Source organism: Nicotiana sylvestris, chromosome 4 (genome assembly GCF_000393655.2).
Source record: "Nicotiana sylvestris chromosome 4, ASM39365v2, whole genome shotgun sequence".
NCBI classification, from domain to species: domain Eukaryota; kingdom Viridiplantae; phylum Streptophyta; class Magnoliopsida; order Solanales; family Solanaceae; genus Nicotiana; species Nicotiana sylvestris.
Window position 1 is genome coordinate 153256210 of NC_091060.1, and position 16539 is coordinate 153272748.

General features: G+C 33.0%; 2 protein-coding genes across 3 annotated transcripts; one reads left to right on the forward strand and one right to left on the reverse strand.

The window, feature by feature from the left end:
- The first annotated feature begins 4323 nt into the window (after positions 1 to 4323).
- LOC104249235 (acyl-CoA-binding domain-containing protein 3-like) lies at positions 4324 to 8439 on the forward strand. Of its 2 annotated transcripts, none has more exons than XM_009805615.2 (5): positions 4324 to 5150; positions 5772 to 5874; positions 5983 to 6074; positions 6198 to 6252; positions 8101 to 8184. In XM_009805615.2, exons 1-5 carry the CDS (start codon positions 4528 to 4530, stop codon positions 8122 to 8124), a joined length of 897 nt encoding a protein of 298 aa, XP_009803917.1. In that variant the 5' UTR covers positions 4324 to 4527; the 3' UTR covers positions 8125 to 8184. The 2 variants fall into 2 exon arrangements, with proteins under 2 accessions (XP_009803917.1, XP_009803918.1); XM_009805616.2 differs by lacking the exon at positions 8101 to 8184 and adding an exon at positions 8191 to 8439 and having other exon boundaries at positions 4326 to 5150.
- A 123-nt stretch (positions 8440 to 8562) lies between these two features.
- Positions 8563 to 9144, reverse strand: LOC104249240 (putative glycine-rich cell wall structural protein 1). The gene has a single exon (XM_009805621.1). The coding sequence runs from the start codon at positions 9142 to 9144 to the stop codon at positions 8563 to 8565; it is 582 nt and encodes a 193-aa protein (XP_009803923.1).
- Between the last annotated feature and the right edge of the window lie 7395 nt (positions 9145 to 16539).

Here is a 16539-nt window from a genome sequence, read left to right on the forward strand (position 1 = left end):
GTAGATGGAGATTGCATAACACGCGCTTGGTTAATTAATAAGCCAGCAAAAAGCGTGTCTTATTGGTATGAGAATTGCCTAGGAAACGTGTCTAATTAGAAAGAGGTCTAGTTTAAGTGTCTAAGTGAAAGATCGTGCCAACTTTAGGTGTCTCCGTATGTATTATGCCTTAGAAATTCTTAGATGTGAAATAAGGAGCACAAGAATTGTAATAAAAAGAGATAGAAAATCTAATGGAGAATAAACTTGCAAAACAGAACCCTAGGAATTTTGGTTGACATAAATGCTTTCTGAAAATTTCATTTTCCTTTATTAAATGAAATATTAAGGTTTTGTTGCCTTAATTAATCTGAAAGTGTTTACTTAACTTTTATGCCAAGTATCTAATTTTACTATATATGCGTTTCTTCAGAATTCTCCTATTAATGAAAATTAGTATATGTACCTGCGCGATGCACGGATTAGTTCAAAGGAAAAAAGAGCTGAGAGAGATAATAGAAAAAGAAGTATATATAGCATTAGCCACGGGAAAGACCAAAGTCCTCTCCATTGTTGCATCAATTAAAAGCGTATTATTTTTGCCTTTAAGAGTACGTTTCGAACATTTATGCATAATCTTTTCTTCCATATTCTTGATAATAGTATATTGCATAGACGCTCCAGATCATACGTTGTCGTCTAATATTCTTGACTTGCATAAAACTAACAGTATCATATCCTTGACTTGCATAAAACTAACAGTACCATAATGATTCTGAAAAATTACATGAGAAATTCACTCGTTTCTTTTTTGGTTCTTTTGCCTAATTGAAAGAAAACTTCCTAGTTCTCTTCGAGATATTTAATTTAAAAAAGAATGAAAAGCTCCTAAGAACATGTAAGATTAATTTTTACCAATAGCCATGAGACCAAGAAGAAAAGAAAGAGAGCTTACTGACCAAATATTTTCCACTTTATATCAAGTAAGCAAGCTAGCTCAATTGTAGGGCCTTAAGGGTCTTCTCCAACAACCTTAATTCTGCATCTTGGAATCTGATAGGGATTTATGCTCATGCACGCCTGATCTGGCATGACCCTTCTTCTGCACTGGAAACTTCAATATATCTGGAGAACGAAAAAGAACTTATGGGTGTTTGATTTGGAAATTAAAGGAGCATTAATTGATAGCATCCTATAGCTTTAATGTAAATTAAAGGAACATGTATCCTTCTGTAGAAGATTCTAAAACATTAGTCAAAATACTTATGAACTTATTCAACCTGTAATAGTTGAGGCAATATGATAGAAAGAAATGGCATAACCATAATTGTTACACTTTTGGCCCAAAGGTATTGCCGTCAGAAGAAACCAAAATAAGTAAATTATGTTAGTTTGAGAAAATTGGGAATACCAGAGAGGCTAAATCATCAGTTTCTCATGTTTTTAATTAACGCAATCCATATAGTATGACTTTAGTTTTTTTCTATCACATTATTATTTTATCATCATTATAAGTCGAGATGAATTATTAGCTCATATAGAGCTATTTCTAAATAAACATGTATTTACAAATGAAGCTCTTTATGATTTTCATCACGAGTTATAAGTAGGAAGAGATTGAATATTGTAATGATGATGGTGGATAAATAACAAATGAAGTTAGAAAATTAGTAAGTAAAGATTTTTTTAGATTCATTTATTTATAATTTATTCGTTTTGAATCATCTTATATTTTCATATTATTTGTAGCACGGCCTATATAATTACAATATCTAAGTATCATTCAAAAGTTATTTGATAATTGTATGAGTTGTTTATATAATTACAATTAAATATTACCACAATTAACAACTACACAATGCATCTTATACAAAAGAAACATGTTTCAAACCTGATTGTGCCCTCTTAGAATAAAGAAACAGATAATAATTGACTAACCATCCTTCTTACAAAAATAGCAGCAATTTATCACAAAACACAATCTTGTGATACAAATATTAATGCAGTTTATTAAGTTTTAATACATCATATATGTCTACTTACTACTGAATATAAACCCTTGAATTCTAATAATCAAGTTCTTTAGTGTATCCTTCGAAGAATCCGGGTTTGACCAGATCTAAAATTTTATGATCAAATATATCTATCCACATATATAAGTAAAATAAGTGTCATCTTAAAGGACAAATTAAAAGTGAGCATGTACTTACCTCGCATTCCTTCTCTTCATCTACGCCTTGAATAGTATTGAAGTCAGGATCTTAACAAATATAAAAATTACTGAGTTCGAAAAAGACTTAAAATAATAGACTTAACAAAAATCTGCAACTTAACTACATGTTTTTGCTATTGATTATCCCATGAATATGCACATAGAAATTAAAAAAATACACGAAATGCAAAACAAAAAATTCAGATTTGAAAATAAAAAAACGTAGAAGCAAACGTGATATATGTTGCAGTATACCACTGAGAAACATATTTGAGGATACATATGTTTAGTGCATAAATTCTTCAATCGACTTTTGGTATTGATTATCCCATGAATACACACATGCAAATTAAAAGACAGAGTTACCAAAACAAAGTTTTAATACCTTTTCATCTTGTAGAACCTATTCAATCGAGAAAGTAGCGTCTAAATTGTAACGATCTGGTTCTTCCGAAATATTGCATTCTTGAAATTTTTATAGCCTTAATTCAATTTTTGCAGAAATTGTACTGTTTCTTGAATTTTTTATAGTAGTGGAAGATTTGAATTTAAGAACACTATCAATCGGAGAAATAGCAGTTGGGCGGAAGTTTGGTTTTGTGAGTTTCATGTGCGTATGTTTCATGAGTTATGCGTGGTCGAGCAACTGTCCATTATCCTTAGATTGGGTTTTGTAGAGAAAATTTAGGAAAAGTGGGTTTAAAATACGTAACTTTTTTTGTTTTAATTGACAACTGTTTTCTCTTTTTAAGGTGAAAGAGTACGTATATTTTAAAATTAGTTAATGTGTTATAATTAAAGAAATATGAAATTTGAAGTAAATAAAGCTAAAATTTTGAATTAAATAAAGCTCTTTAAAAAAAGTTCGCTCTACATGGTTCAAAGTTAAAGAGTAAAAAATATATTTTTAAAATGTGCAACTTTTAATTTTTAATTTTTTAATAATAGTGTAAATCAGTTTTATTTATTAAAATTTAAATATTAAAAATATATATTTAAAATCAGTTAATTTTTTAAAAAATAAAAGAATTTTTTATTTTTTTAAAAAAAACAAAGAAACCTGAAATTTGCGAAGGAGTTTTTAATTTTTCCAAAATATTTTATAGTTCCTATTTTTTTGGAGGATTGTCTAAAGTGCCAAGTGGCATATTGCGATGATGCCACTTGGCGTAATGATAGAAGATTACTTAACATTTAAGTAAGCACATCATTTATCCAAAAATAGGTTTTTTTTTTTTCCAAGTAAATCAATTTTTTATGACAACATTTTATACCATATCAAGATCTGCTTAAATCCTTAATAGAAAACGTAACGTGGCAATGATAAGGAGGACTAAGACGAAACAGAAAATCCATACTTCGGGAAAATATTACTCCATCGGAAAGAAAAATTGTCTAAATTATAAATGTACATTAACAAATAGATTTATATTCAATGCTTTAATTTAAAACGAAAAATAAATGGAAATTTTTTAAAACATATTTGGTATGAAAGAAAACGTTTTTCAAAGTGAAATCATGTTCAACCTTTTGACTATCAGAAAAAGTTTTCAACAAAAAAAAAAAAAAGGTTTCTTCAAAATAGAAATATAATTGCAATCTATTTCCATTAGCCGGGCCGATGAGAGCGAAAAGTTTGAAATTTATTTGAAGTTTCTTCTATCACTAATAGATTGAAAACATTTCCCTTTTGGTACATTAATTCATACTCCAAAGTTCAAGTTATATGCTCTAACCATTATTAGGCATTATGAGAAATCTTTAAATCGCTAAAAAAATTCATCAAATTTTCAATATAGATGTGCTGACATTTGTATCATTTCATATTAAACATTCTTCAAAAAATAATATTTTGGACTTAATACCAAAAAATATTTTTCAGAAAAAGGATAAAATTTTGACTTGAAGAGGGCACGTCAGAAGACGATAAGATAGGCGGAAACACATGAACAAACGTGTAGGATGGGCCCTACCTTAACACTTTTTCTCAACGTAACCAATCCCCAAATAAAGATGTCAATATTTTTGGGACCCACCAAAAAAAAAATATTAGTGTACGCAGTTTATATAGATAAGAAACAAAAAAGTAATACTCCTAATTAATAGAAACAGAAAAGCCGAATATACTTTACTCTAAGTTTCAAATATCCCTTTCTGATTAATAACTTCCCCATATTATAGTATAGAAATTCCTTAAGCATAGTAATATTCCACATCATTAATTCTTTCCCACATTTTCCTAACCATTCATATCCTTTTCAAAATTCATTTCTAAGTTGAACTCTTCTTCTTATTATTATCTCAACAATCTTTGATCATTTGGGAAAGGAAAAAAAATGCTTCTTTTTCAAGAATTCTTTGTAACTGCTATGGCAGCTCTTGTATTTTCTTGCATAATAGTGAAATTTATTTCAATTGCAGTGTTAAACAACGAAAAGATTGATAAAGAGAAAACTGTTGTTGAGGAAGCCAAGATTACAAAAGGGTTGGTTGTTAAGAGTAGAAAAAGCAAGAAAAGAGTCAAATTTGTTGAAAAAGAAGTTGTTAAAAATGTTGATCATATTGAATTAACGGCCTGTAAAGTTGGAGGAGTAGTTGATCAGTCTGAAAATGGTGGAGAAAAGAAAGTAGATTCAGAGGAAGTGTTTGTTGAGGAAAAAAATGAGGATATTTTAAAGAAAAGTGATGAATTTAACGGAGAAAAGATTCTTGAAAATGTTGGAGTGATTATAAATGAGAAGAGAGATGAGGATAGTGATGATGACTGGGAGGGAATTGAGAGAAGTGAATTGGAGAAAGAATTTGTTAAAGCTGTAAACTTTGTGGATAGCGGAAAAGGGAAGGAGAATTTGGGGAGTGAATTGATGATGCAGTTGTATGGACTCCAGAAAATTGCAATGGAAGGGCCTTGTTATGAGCCTCAACCAATGGCACTGAAAGTCTATGCCCGCGCCAAATGGTATTGATCTTTTACTCTGATTAATATGAGCTTTAGCAAATTGTTGGAACTCTAGTTCAATTGCATAAGTTTTTCAATTGTTTGTTGATTTGCTTGAATGAAAAAAGTAAAATTTGTGTAGCAAGTGCTTGCATTGGTCAAGTGAGGCTTCGACTTTAGAAATCATTGGATGAATAAAACCAAAGGAATGCTGCTAAAAATGGGGATGATAAATCATCATCTCACATATAGTTCTATAGAGAGAGTGTAATCAATCACAATTCGATTCCTTGAACCTATTACCTAATGTAGTTTTTCCCTTGCATAGTAGCATTTCTTCTTTGCTTTTTTTAATGAATCTCTTGTGTCCGGCTTACCATTAGATTTTGACTAAAAACTAGTAGATTTGTATAGCCTAAATTTCATAGTAAAATTTAGAGGAACGAGGCAGGAAACTGAGGATGATAAGTAACACATTTATATCATAAGAAAATTGTGTTAGAATATACCTAGAGTAAATAGAATAAGAAGTAAAGGACAGACCTTCAAACTACTTTCGGGTGTAGTTTGATAGCTAGTTATACAACAGGAGTGAAAGCTGCTATCTGTAAGTGATGGAGGACAATAATTCCATTGTGCAAGGAATGCGTGGCAAAGAATGGGAAGCATGAATCCGGAGGTGGCTATGGAGCAGTATATTAAGCTTTTGTCAGACCATGTTCCCGGATGGACGCATCAAAATAAGGTTGTCAATGTCTCCTTAAAAAAATTTCTTTTGGATATATTACTCATAGATTTTCATGAAATGTCACTGCTGGAGCGAAATTCTCACTCCTAATGGTTTACGGTGCAGGAGGCTAGTGAAGTAGGGTCTTCGGAAACTAATGTGCCTAGAGATCCAGATTCCATTCCAGATTCTTTTAATGATATTAGCAAAGATGAAAGGTAGTTCTAACTCCCTTTCCTCATTATGTCCTCCGAAATTTTCAAAGGTTCATTTTGTTTCCATCAACTCTTGATTACTTTTGCGTGTCTTGCCTTCCTCACTAGCTTTTGACGTATCTACAGGACACAGGAAATAAACCATGCTGCAGAGGAAGGTGACATTGCTGGAAGTGAAAAGGTGACTCATATTCTTTTGTAACTCTTTTTAATTCTATAGTGCTGCAAATTTTGTTAAAGTGATTTTCTTCTGAAGTTCTTTTAGCTGTGTTGTTCACTTTTTTAGGTGAAACTTGCCCTCAAACCTGCTGTAGATCGAATATTTTAAGCTTCAAAACTAGTGAAAAACTTAAATGTCACATGGAACCTTTATTGTTGTTCCCTTGTTGCTTAAAAAATTTATTTCGCATGACTTAACTTTTCTTGGATAATTGCAAGTTCAACTATCCAAATGTTCACTTCTATACTGATCCGTGTGAAATATTTGTTGTTGTTAAATGCCAGATCCTATGAGATATCTTATCCTTTAAAATAATTTTATTCAGTTAAAAGTTAAATTGCCTTGTTAGACTTTGTTTCTTATTTTTTCTTGTTTCTTCAAATGTCTAGCAGACATTCAATTTTCAGTCTTCACTCAGACATCCTTTCAGGAGAATCCTAGTCCAACTTTCCTGAGATTTGTCTTTTGCTTATGAGGAACTTTTATCAGGCATACTTGTTTTACCGTTTGGGGCTTTAATTGCATCTCAAAGATATCAAAATTACATCAGTGTAGTTGGCTTCTCGGAACAATATGCCTGATCTCATAAGCCACTCAGTGTACAGTAGAAACTGGTGCTACATTTTATGATCTCTGGTTCCTCTCCTTGAGTAGTTATTTACACTTGACTGCTTTCCATCTCAACTATGGCCTGATATGTGAAGCTTGTTGGAATATATGACAGCTCAAAAGAGTTGCTTCATTTTTCATTTTCCATTCAGGCCTGGTAAGTGGAGTTGTTTGAAATTAAATAACTTAACAAATTGGCTCCTTTTCATCTATAATGGCTTCATTTGTTAATTCTTCGTAAATATACGAACTAATGATGTAAACTATCAAAAAATCCATCCATTTGTATCTGTTGAATTGCTGATAAACGACTAATACGAGCACCTGAGAGAAAACATAAGATCCTATTTTTGCTTCTGTATCTTTTGGTTGGCCGAGGAAGGAGGATACTTGAGTGTCTAATCTCAATATCTCCTTCGTTGGCTTTCTGGAATATTACTTATTTGGTTTTCATTTTTTATATTAGTTTTTTCGAATTTTGGTGTTTCATAGTCTCCATCAAAATCAGACTGTAAAGGAAAAAGTAGTACTAGATATGCGAAAAAAAGGAAAGAGAGAGAAAGACCAGAATCTTGAAAACCAATTTACTATCCACCATGATTCAAAAGATAAGTTCACTAAAAAACTAAGTAGGTCTAAGGATGAGAACAAAATTGTGTCCAGCAAAATTCAGTTTCCCTCTAAAACAGATATATATACTTTGCAAAGATAATATGCCTAAACAAAGCGTCGGGATAGAACTTTGAGCCAAACTGGTGTATATAGGACTTCCTCTGAAAGCTCGAGTTAAATATGAAGCTGATTAACGGGATAATGTGATTAATATATAACACAACTGATAGCTGCAATGGCTCGTGATAGGACAATGATGCTAATGTCCTCAAGGAAGTGTCGGGAGTGTAAACGTCGAGGGGACTATGATGCATGCAGACTTTTACTTTATCAAAAGAAATTAAAACCTTTGTTTCGTGCAGAAGATATATATCGATCTGCTCTTTCTCTATGTTGGACATCAGTTCTTTTTACAACTTTGTATTCAATGTTACTTATAATTTATATAAGTGAGCTAATTTCTTCTTGCTTTTATGGTTGTTCATTTAGTAGACATCCTAATGCTTTTAAAATTTCTTTTTAGAGGTCAGATATGGAATAAGTTTATACTTCTTTAGTAACTCATATATCGTCTTTCAACATTATTAGGCAGGCAGAATATGTTCTCTTTGAAGAAATTGGTAGCTAGTTGAAGCAGATAAAACTTGCTTTATAGCAATTGTCATATGTTCTTTTCAGGATAAAGAATGAGAAGAACTCAACAGCAGGTGTACTGCAATTACTGCTTCAAGATTTGGAGGTCTTTGCAGTTCATAACACAACTTGGTTCACTCCCTAATGTTTCCTTATTGGATTATGCATCTACATGCATATGTAAATAGCTATTTCCACTGAATAAAAATGACACTGTACTTAGATAAACAATTATCGCTTGTTTCAGTGGCTTTTCATTATAAGAAAATCAATAGTAATAATCTCTTTGCTTTATTATACTCTTTTTGGTTCTGGACCTGCTTTGCTACTTACATAGTTTAAAGGTAAACTAGTTGTAGTAGTAAGCATTGTCCTTATTTTACTTGAGATATCTGTTAACACTAGTATACTACTACATTAGTTCCTACCTGCAGCCACTAGCGGAAACATAGACTGCCCAATGCCACCACCATAACCTGGATATCCGCCACCATTTCCTCCACCAAAGCCACCACCATTACCATTTCCTCCACCAAAGCCACCGCCATTACCATTTCCGCCACCAAAACCGCCGCCAAATCCACCACCGTTGCCACTACCTCCACCATAAGGACTACCTTGGCCATTGCCTGATCCTCCACCCATCCCACAGTTACCATTTCCACCACCACCACCTCCACCAGCGCCATAGCCTAAACCACCACCTCCTCCTATCCCTCCACCTACACCTCCACATGCGCCCCCGTTATTGCCTCCAAAACCATATCCTAACCCTCCACCTGCACTTCCACCTCCACCTCCACCAATGCCACCTCCAATGCCTTTCCCATAACCACCTGTTGTAAGTACTACATTGGCAGCCTTATCCATGCTAGCAGCCGCCTGAGAAGTTAAAAACTTCCCTTCTCGGATTGCTTCAGCTAGCATACATCCATAAAGCCCAAAACACATCAAACTCAAGAAACTGAGACTCCAGACAAAGACTACACGCTCTTCCATATCGCTTCTCTTATTTTTTTGCACAATAATTTTTATTGTGAATAAGATTACTTGAAAAGAAAATTTCTATGTATAAAAAGCTATCTCAAAAAGCCTTTTGGGGATATGGTGCAATTGAACTATGCAGAGAACTCAGGGTTGGGATAGGAAAGAAAGTATAGATACTGTTGGCTTTTCTTGGTGGCTGCTCTCTTCACTAAGATATAAATATGCAGATAAGTATGAGAAATCTGTGCAAGCAGTTAAGTACAATGGAGAGTATAGGTAGTCAAGCCAATTTGCATGATTTATGATCATTGATAATTGCATGATGCAGTTCAAAACTGCAAATTTTATGTGGAAGAAAGTGGGGGAAACATGAATCTCTATCAGCTCCTTGCCCTGTATATACAAGTTAAAAATCTTTCAAAAAGTAAATACTTATATTAACATCATGTCAAATATTAAAAAGGAAAGGTGAGTGCAATAGCATTTCAAATACATCTTCTTAAAAGATGATCACTCTAGGCTTCAAACAAGTTGGCTCAATGAGCTAGCTAGCCCATAAGTCAACATATTGTCATATTTAGGCAAAATACATAAGTACCCACCTAACCTATGGCCCAAATCCCCCTTACACACTTTCTGTGGACGATAATAATATTACACATGCAACATTTCTAAAGTGTAGCTAGTACATACCACTTTTTTCTTGACCAGCTTTTCAAAATATGTGTGAGGTCACGCGCCAATAAGGTCGTGACACGTGTCCTAACTCAAGAAAAAAAAAGAAAATACTAAATTTACACCAATTGATAATATTTAAAAGAAAACAAACAAAAAAAGAAACAAAGCCCCCCCCTCCCCCCCCCCCCCCCCCCCACGTTTCTCATCTTCTTCTGAACCCCATACCCGTCGACCTCCTCCTCTAAACTCCATCAGCCATGGAAAATCCCCACCAGAACAAAATATTAACATGAATTTTTACCATTTTTTTAGTCTATAAAATTTTCACTTTTTTTTTTTAGTTTCTAGGTTTTGTTTGCTGTGGAATCATCATTGTCACCGATGGGTTTGCCACTGTAACAGTGGTCGAAAATGGAGGTCGTTGTTGTTTGCCTTTTTTTAACCAAATGAGACCAGATTTGAACGAAGAACACCAGCTTGCCGAAAGATCTGATAGCTCCACCCACGCGGAGAAGATCTGAGCTCATCGATCATGAACTGACAGTGAAACTAATGACCTGGCAATGGAGTTCTCGGCTTGTTGCTTGAGGTCGCTGCCGGTATTACGAGTTATGGATGACATCTTCTTAAAGGAGATGCAAGAGGGAGGAGATGAGGAGGCTGCGATTGTCGCCGGCTTCCGGGGAGGGCTCCAAATGGGGAAGAAGGGCTTGGATATCATTTTCTTTTCATTTAATTATTAAATTAACAAAAATAAGTGGACAAATAAGATTTAGACACGTGTGCTTATATAAGGACTTGGACAGATAATGCATTGGTTTGACGCGCTCATTTTTTTTTTGTTAAACATGCACGTGCCATCTGGCAAAAATAGTGTGTATTAGGCACAATTTTAAAAGGTTGCGTGTTTAATATTATTATCGTCCACAGAAAATGTGTAAGGGGGATTTGAGCCATAGGTTAGGTGGATACTTATGTATTTTGCCTCATATTTACTTGCGCAGAACTGTTGAACATACACTGTTTTGAAGAGGTCCCTACTTTTTATATGTTACATCACCTTTGCCGCTTGTTTGGATGGTTGTTACATGTTGTATTGTATCGTATTATCACTTTAAATACAATATTTTTTTGGTTGTTACTTAAATTTTATTGCATCGTATCGTTAAATTCATCGTTACGTAACGACGAAACGTGACAGTACTCTATGTAACGACCGATTTGGTGTGGTCACGTCGTTACCTTATTTTTTCCTGTCATCTTGTCATTTCTTATTATTAAATAATTCAATTTTATCTTTTACCCTACCTTTTTATATAGTAATTTTACCTCGTACCTTACTTTATCTTTGTAAATATGGTAAGTTTATTCCTCATATTGTTGGTGCATGACATCATGAAACAACAACAAACAATATCAATCTATCCAAATATTGTATATGTCAAAACGATACAGTACAATACAATCGTCCAAACAAGCTGTGACATCAAAAAAAAGAATGTGTATAGTACTATCCCTGAGTTGAGCTACTCATAATATACACAAAATATATTCTGCTAATTAGATACGTGTTTCTATACTAGTTGTAGCACTTTAGTGTACACGGAAGATGGTCCAAAGTACGTATTAATACTGGATTTCTATGTTAATTGAGCAACTAATCGAGATAGTTGACAGAAAGAAATTTGAGACCCAACATGTAGTGCTCACATCATAAAATGTCCACAACAGGATTTTTCAGCAATTTATGACCTACAAATTGGAGAAAGAAATGACCAATGAACTTCCCTACCGACCTCAACCACATTCCATTTAATTACGTGGACCATTTTTATGTCTCAACCTATTAATTCATGTGAAAATACTTATTAAAAGTGCTTAAAGTTAAACCCCATAAATTTTATATAAAATGTATAGCTTTTGGGTTTGTGTGTGTTTTGGTTGGGGGGTTTGGGGGTGGATTTAACTTCTTTTTTTCAAACTTTTTTATTAGGTAATCCAGAATTCTTATGTATGGAGATAATCAATTCAGTCGTTGTGGTTGGACTATATTATACATTTCTGACCATATTCTCCATAGGACCCTCTTATCTCTTGCTTCTCGGAGCTCTGGTTGTGGAAGAAGGAACAGAGAAGAAGGTATTAGCAAAGTTAATAACTTTACCTGTGATGAGAAAAAGTGGTTGATGATAAAAAAACACAGGGTTTCATCAAGCTTTCAAATCGAATTCTATATATTATATTTTGAATTCCCTTGACACAACTCAAAAGTATAGTTTAATGATTCTTCTGGTTCAATTCTCATTTGCCACATTTTCTTTAATTTTTTATTTTTTTTGAATTGCGAAAATTCTGCCTTCGTCATTAATTTTCAAATATAAAAATGTATAACAGACTAATAAAAAAAATATGTCACATCAATTGAAACGGGATAGTAATAAAAAGGGTCTGAAAATTACAATTCTATTACAAACTGCGATGCATGAAATCAACTCTGAATTAATTTATTTTTCAATTGACAAGTAGTATTTGAGGCGGGAGCGTCTATTTTGTTTGCCGAGGTTATTCTTCAAGTGAGACTACAACAGGAGTCTTTGAGGCGGGAGCAGATGTGGCCTTTCGATTACGGGTTCAATTGAACTGTAATTTTCGACACCAAATATAGATTTATACGAAAAAATTTATTAAAATCTTAACGAGTATTAAATATGAACCCATAATTTTAATAATATAATGAGCAATACTAAAAAATTTAAAAGTTGAACTCATCAAATTCAAATCCTAGATCCGCCTTTACTTTAAGGACATGGCATTTTGGCAGTTTGTTGAACTTTTTAAGAAAAACTGTTTATTCGAAAAGCTTTTAAGATTTTCTTTAATTCTTTTTAAGAACTTCTTTCCTTCGGCAGTCGGAAAGTCTCTTAGCCGGTCTGAGGATATCAGTTTCGTGGGACCGCAGTCCAACTCAAGGCTAAGCTTTATGGTCCTGTTGCTTTCTCAATCAACTAACCGAGCTCTTGAAGACAAAGAATGGGATTGATTCACATAGGAGTCTGTACCGACCAGAATAGATTTTTTTTAATAATAACGGCATTCTTCATTGACGTCGAATGTCGCATGAGACCGACCCAAAGGGCACCGCCAAGTCCAAGATAGTAGGCTTTTATCAGTCTGCCTCATCTCCCCTTTCTAATCAGAATACTATTACATACTTCATGCGTTTCAATTTAGATGACACACTTTCCTTATTAGTATATTCCAAAAAGAATGACACATTTCTATAATTGGAATAATTCTAACTTTAAACATTTGGAATAATGACACATGCCTGTAGTACACTTTTTTCTCGCTGATCGAGCAAAAAATAAATCTACTCCCTCCGTTTCAATTTAGATGAGGTAGTTTGACTCGGCACAGAGTTTAAAAGAAAAGAGGGAGACTTGACATAAAGATTATCTCTCTCCTGCTAAGATACAAACATTGTTTTTCTCTAAGATTCTTATTTATACTATTCCTTACTTTTCCATCAGATCCGAGAATAACTCAAATATTCAAGGATTTGTCTGTCATTCATCATTGTCAGTAGGGGTGTTCATAAAAATCCGAAAAACCGAACCAAACCGACCAAAAAAAGGGACACTTTTTGGTTTGATTTTGTTTTGGTTTTGAAATTTAAAAACCGATCAAATTTGGTTTGGTTTTAATAAAAAAAAAAACCGAACCAAACCGAATATAGGAGTAGTTATTTTAAATTTAGAATTACACCTATATATATGTATACTTTTATACAAAGTTTCAAAAATTTTATTAGTAAATATTAATCGTTTGCACTTTTAGTGCAGTTCTTTACCTTTACATTCTAGTTTGATTGGTAGTTTTCTTTTGTTAAGTGTAAGAATCTATTTCATGTTAAAAATAATATATTTTTAATTGAGTCCTTAAATTATTCATCACTATTTGATTCAATTATCATCAATATATCTTGGTAAATAATAGATTTCTCAAAGGGTAATTGATTTGATAATGTTACGTTAAAAATGTGGTCGCCGAAATTTGTGTTTGGTAGTGTATGTCTTACATTTAAGGAAAAAAACCGACAAATAACCGAAAAAATCGAAAAACCGACATAAACCGAATCGAGAAAAAACCGACTTAATTGGTTTGGTTTGCTTCTAATATTTGAAAATCGACTTACTTGGTTTGGTTTCTTTTTAGGGAAAAACCGATCCAAACCGAACCATGAACACCCCTAATTATCAGGAGAAATATCCATCTATTTCATCATTTATTGGGTAAATCATTCCTCCTATTTACTTAAGTGTCATTTATTGATATTCATTGCTATTGAATGCTATATTATTGCACATGCCTTTTAGAACAGTTAATGCATGTGTTCATTACTATCTAATCGAGCTCATCCATTGATTATTGCACCCTTAAAGTTTTATCTATAAATATTATTGTTAACTAAGTTTAACCCCTAACCTATTTTTTGGTTGAACAATATGCACTTGAACTGAAATCAAATTCTAAACATGAGGCTGAGAGTAGATCAATATTCCAAACGTATGACCAATCAGATTCAGAAACATATTTTTGTTTGGCAGTTGTCACTGTTAATGTTGAAAACGAGAGTGATTACAACATGAAAATGATATATGTAGGGTACATACCTAGCATTAGGGTTATAATAATCCAAAGAAATGAAGCTGGGCTCAGCAGTTCACCAATTGTTATCAATCTCATTATTGCTGGCAATTTACTATGATGATTTATTGTAAAAAAGGGAGAGAATTTACTAGTAGTAACTTTACAAGTCTGAAACGTTACTTTTAAGCTTTACAAAATAACGAGTTTAAGTTTTGTGTACTGACCTTGCTTAATTTTTTTTTACACAATCAAATTAAGTTACCGTATATAACAGCTTATAACAACCATGATTTGATAATCCAAAATATAAAGTAGATAACTTGATAGTAACATGTTAAATTACATGAAGAAACTGCATATACTAAATCAATCTATAATTATTTGACAAGATTTTACTTTTGTAAAACGAGAGACAAAATCACTGTTGGTTGTTTGGTCAAATCACCAATCAATCATCTAGCTAATTATGAAACAAATGGCCATTAATAGTCCATTAGTCATCCTGAAAACACTATAAAAAGAAATATTAATTAATTATTTTTTCATAACAGCAGCAATTATTAGTGGTAGGCTCATTCCAGCTAATTGCCATAAAGATATAAACTATAATTAAGTGGTTTTCCTGTCAACTCACTTTCACTAAGAATAGCATGGAATTTAGAGTCAATTTGTGCGCCGAATTACTATTAAGGTGATCGCAGGATTCCATGAACCAATAATTGCAGAAATTACCTCAAAATCCTAGTGCTTTTTCTTTTCGGCGCCTAAACTATTTCGATTGTTAGTGGCTTTCCCGTTTGGCCATGAAATCTTTTTCACTTTTTTCGAAATCAATATTTAGTCAAAAAAATTAATTTTCATTTGAAGATGAATTTTGGTATTTTCTGAAAATTTAAAAACTCCAAAAGACTGTTTTTCAAAATTTTCATCACTCACAAAAATTCAAAAATAATCCAAAATTATATTCATGTCCAAACACAACTCTAATTTTCAAATATCATTTTCACTTGAATTTTTTTTTCGCTTTTTATCGGAATTTTACAATTCTTATGTCCAAACACCCACTTAAATCACTAATTTCATCCCACATCCCAAGTAGATTACATAACTTAGCTTAGGAAAAGAAGGTTAAATTTGGTTTTTCTTCTAGTAGTTTTATAGGCCGTTTGGCCAAGTTGCAAAAATCAGCTTATTTTGAGAAGTGTTTTTTTTCAAAAGTAACCTCCACTTCCAACCAAGAGGTTGTGAGTTCGAGTCTCCCCAAGAGCAAGGTGGGAAGTTCTTGGAGGAAAGGATGTCGAGGGTCTATTTGGAAACAGCCTCTCTACCCCAGGGTATGGGTAAGGTCTGCGTACACACTACCCTCCCCAGACCCCACTAAGTGGGATTATACTGGGTTGTTGTTGTTGTTCTTTTTTTCAAAAAGTGCTTTTCTCAAAAGTACTTTTGGTGAGAAGCAGTTTGTATTTGGTTAATTAGTTTGAAAAGCACTTCTGAGCAGCAATTAGTGTTTGGCCAAGCTTTAAAAAACTGCTTCTAAGTGTATTTTTCTCAAAAGTGCTTTTGGAGAGAAGCTATTTTTTTCTGTTTCTCCAAAACTGTTTTTGCTTTTCCTCAAAAGCACTTTTTTCCTTCAAAAAGCTTTGATCAAACACCTCAATTTTTGGCCAAAAATACTTTTGGCAAAAAAAAAAGTACTTTTAGCCAAAAAGAAGCTTGGCCAAATAGACTAGTAGTATGGGTTCGCAAGTTCGACAGAATTCACTCCCTCAACTCAGATCCTATATGTATACGCGAAAACAAGTATAAATAGAGCAAATCTTTGAGCAAAAAAGCTGCAGGATACTGATAATAATTAATTATGATAGTTTTATTTAGTGGAATATGAGTAAACTATGTCATTGGCCTTATGGTACGAAAATGATTATGTTTTCTATATATCGCCACTAGACAATATCTAGCTTGGACCATCCGATCTTCTTATCCCAACTCATATTTTAATGTGACAGCAGAAACAAAACAAGGCCAATATTTACGTCTTTTCCTTAATTAATTGAGGTTTTGTGAAGTAGCATTATC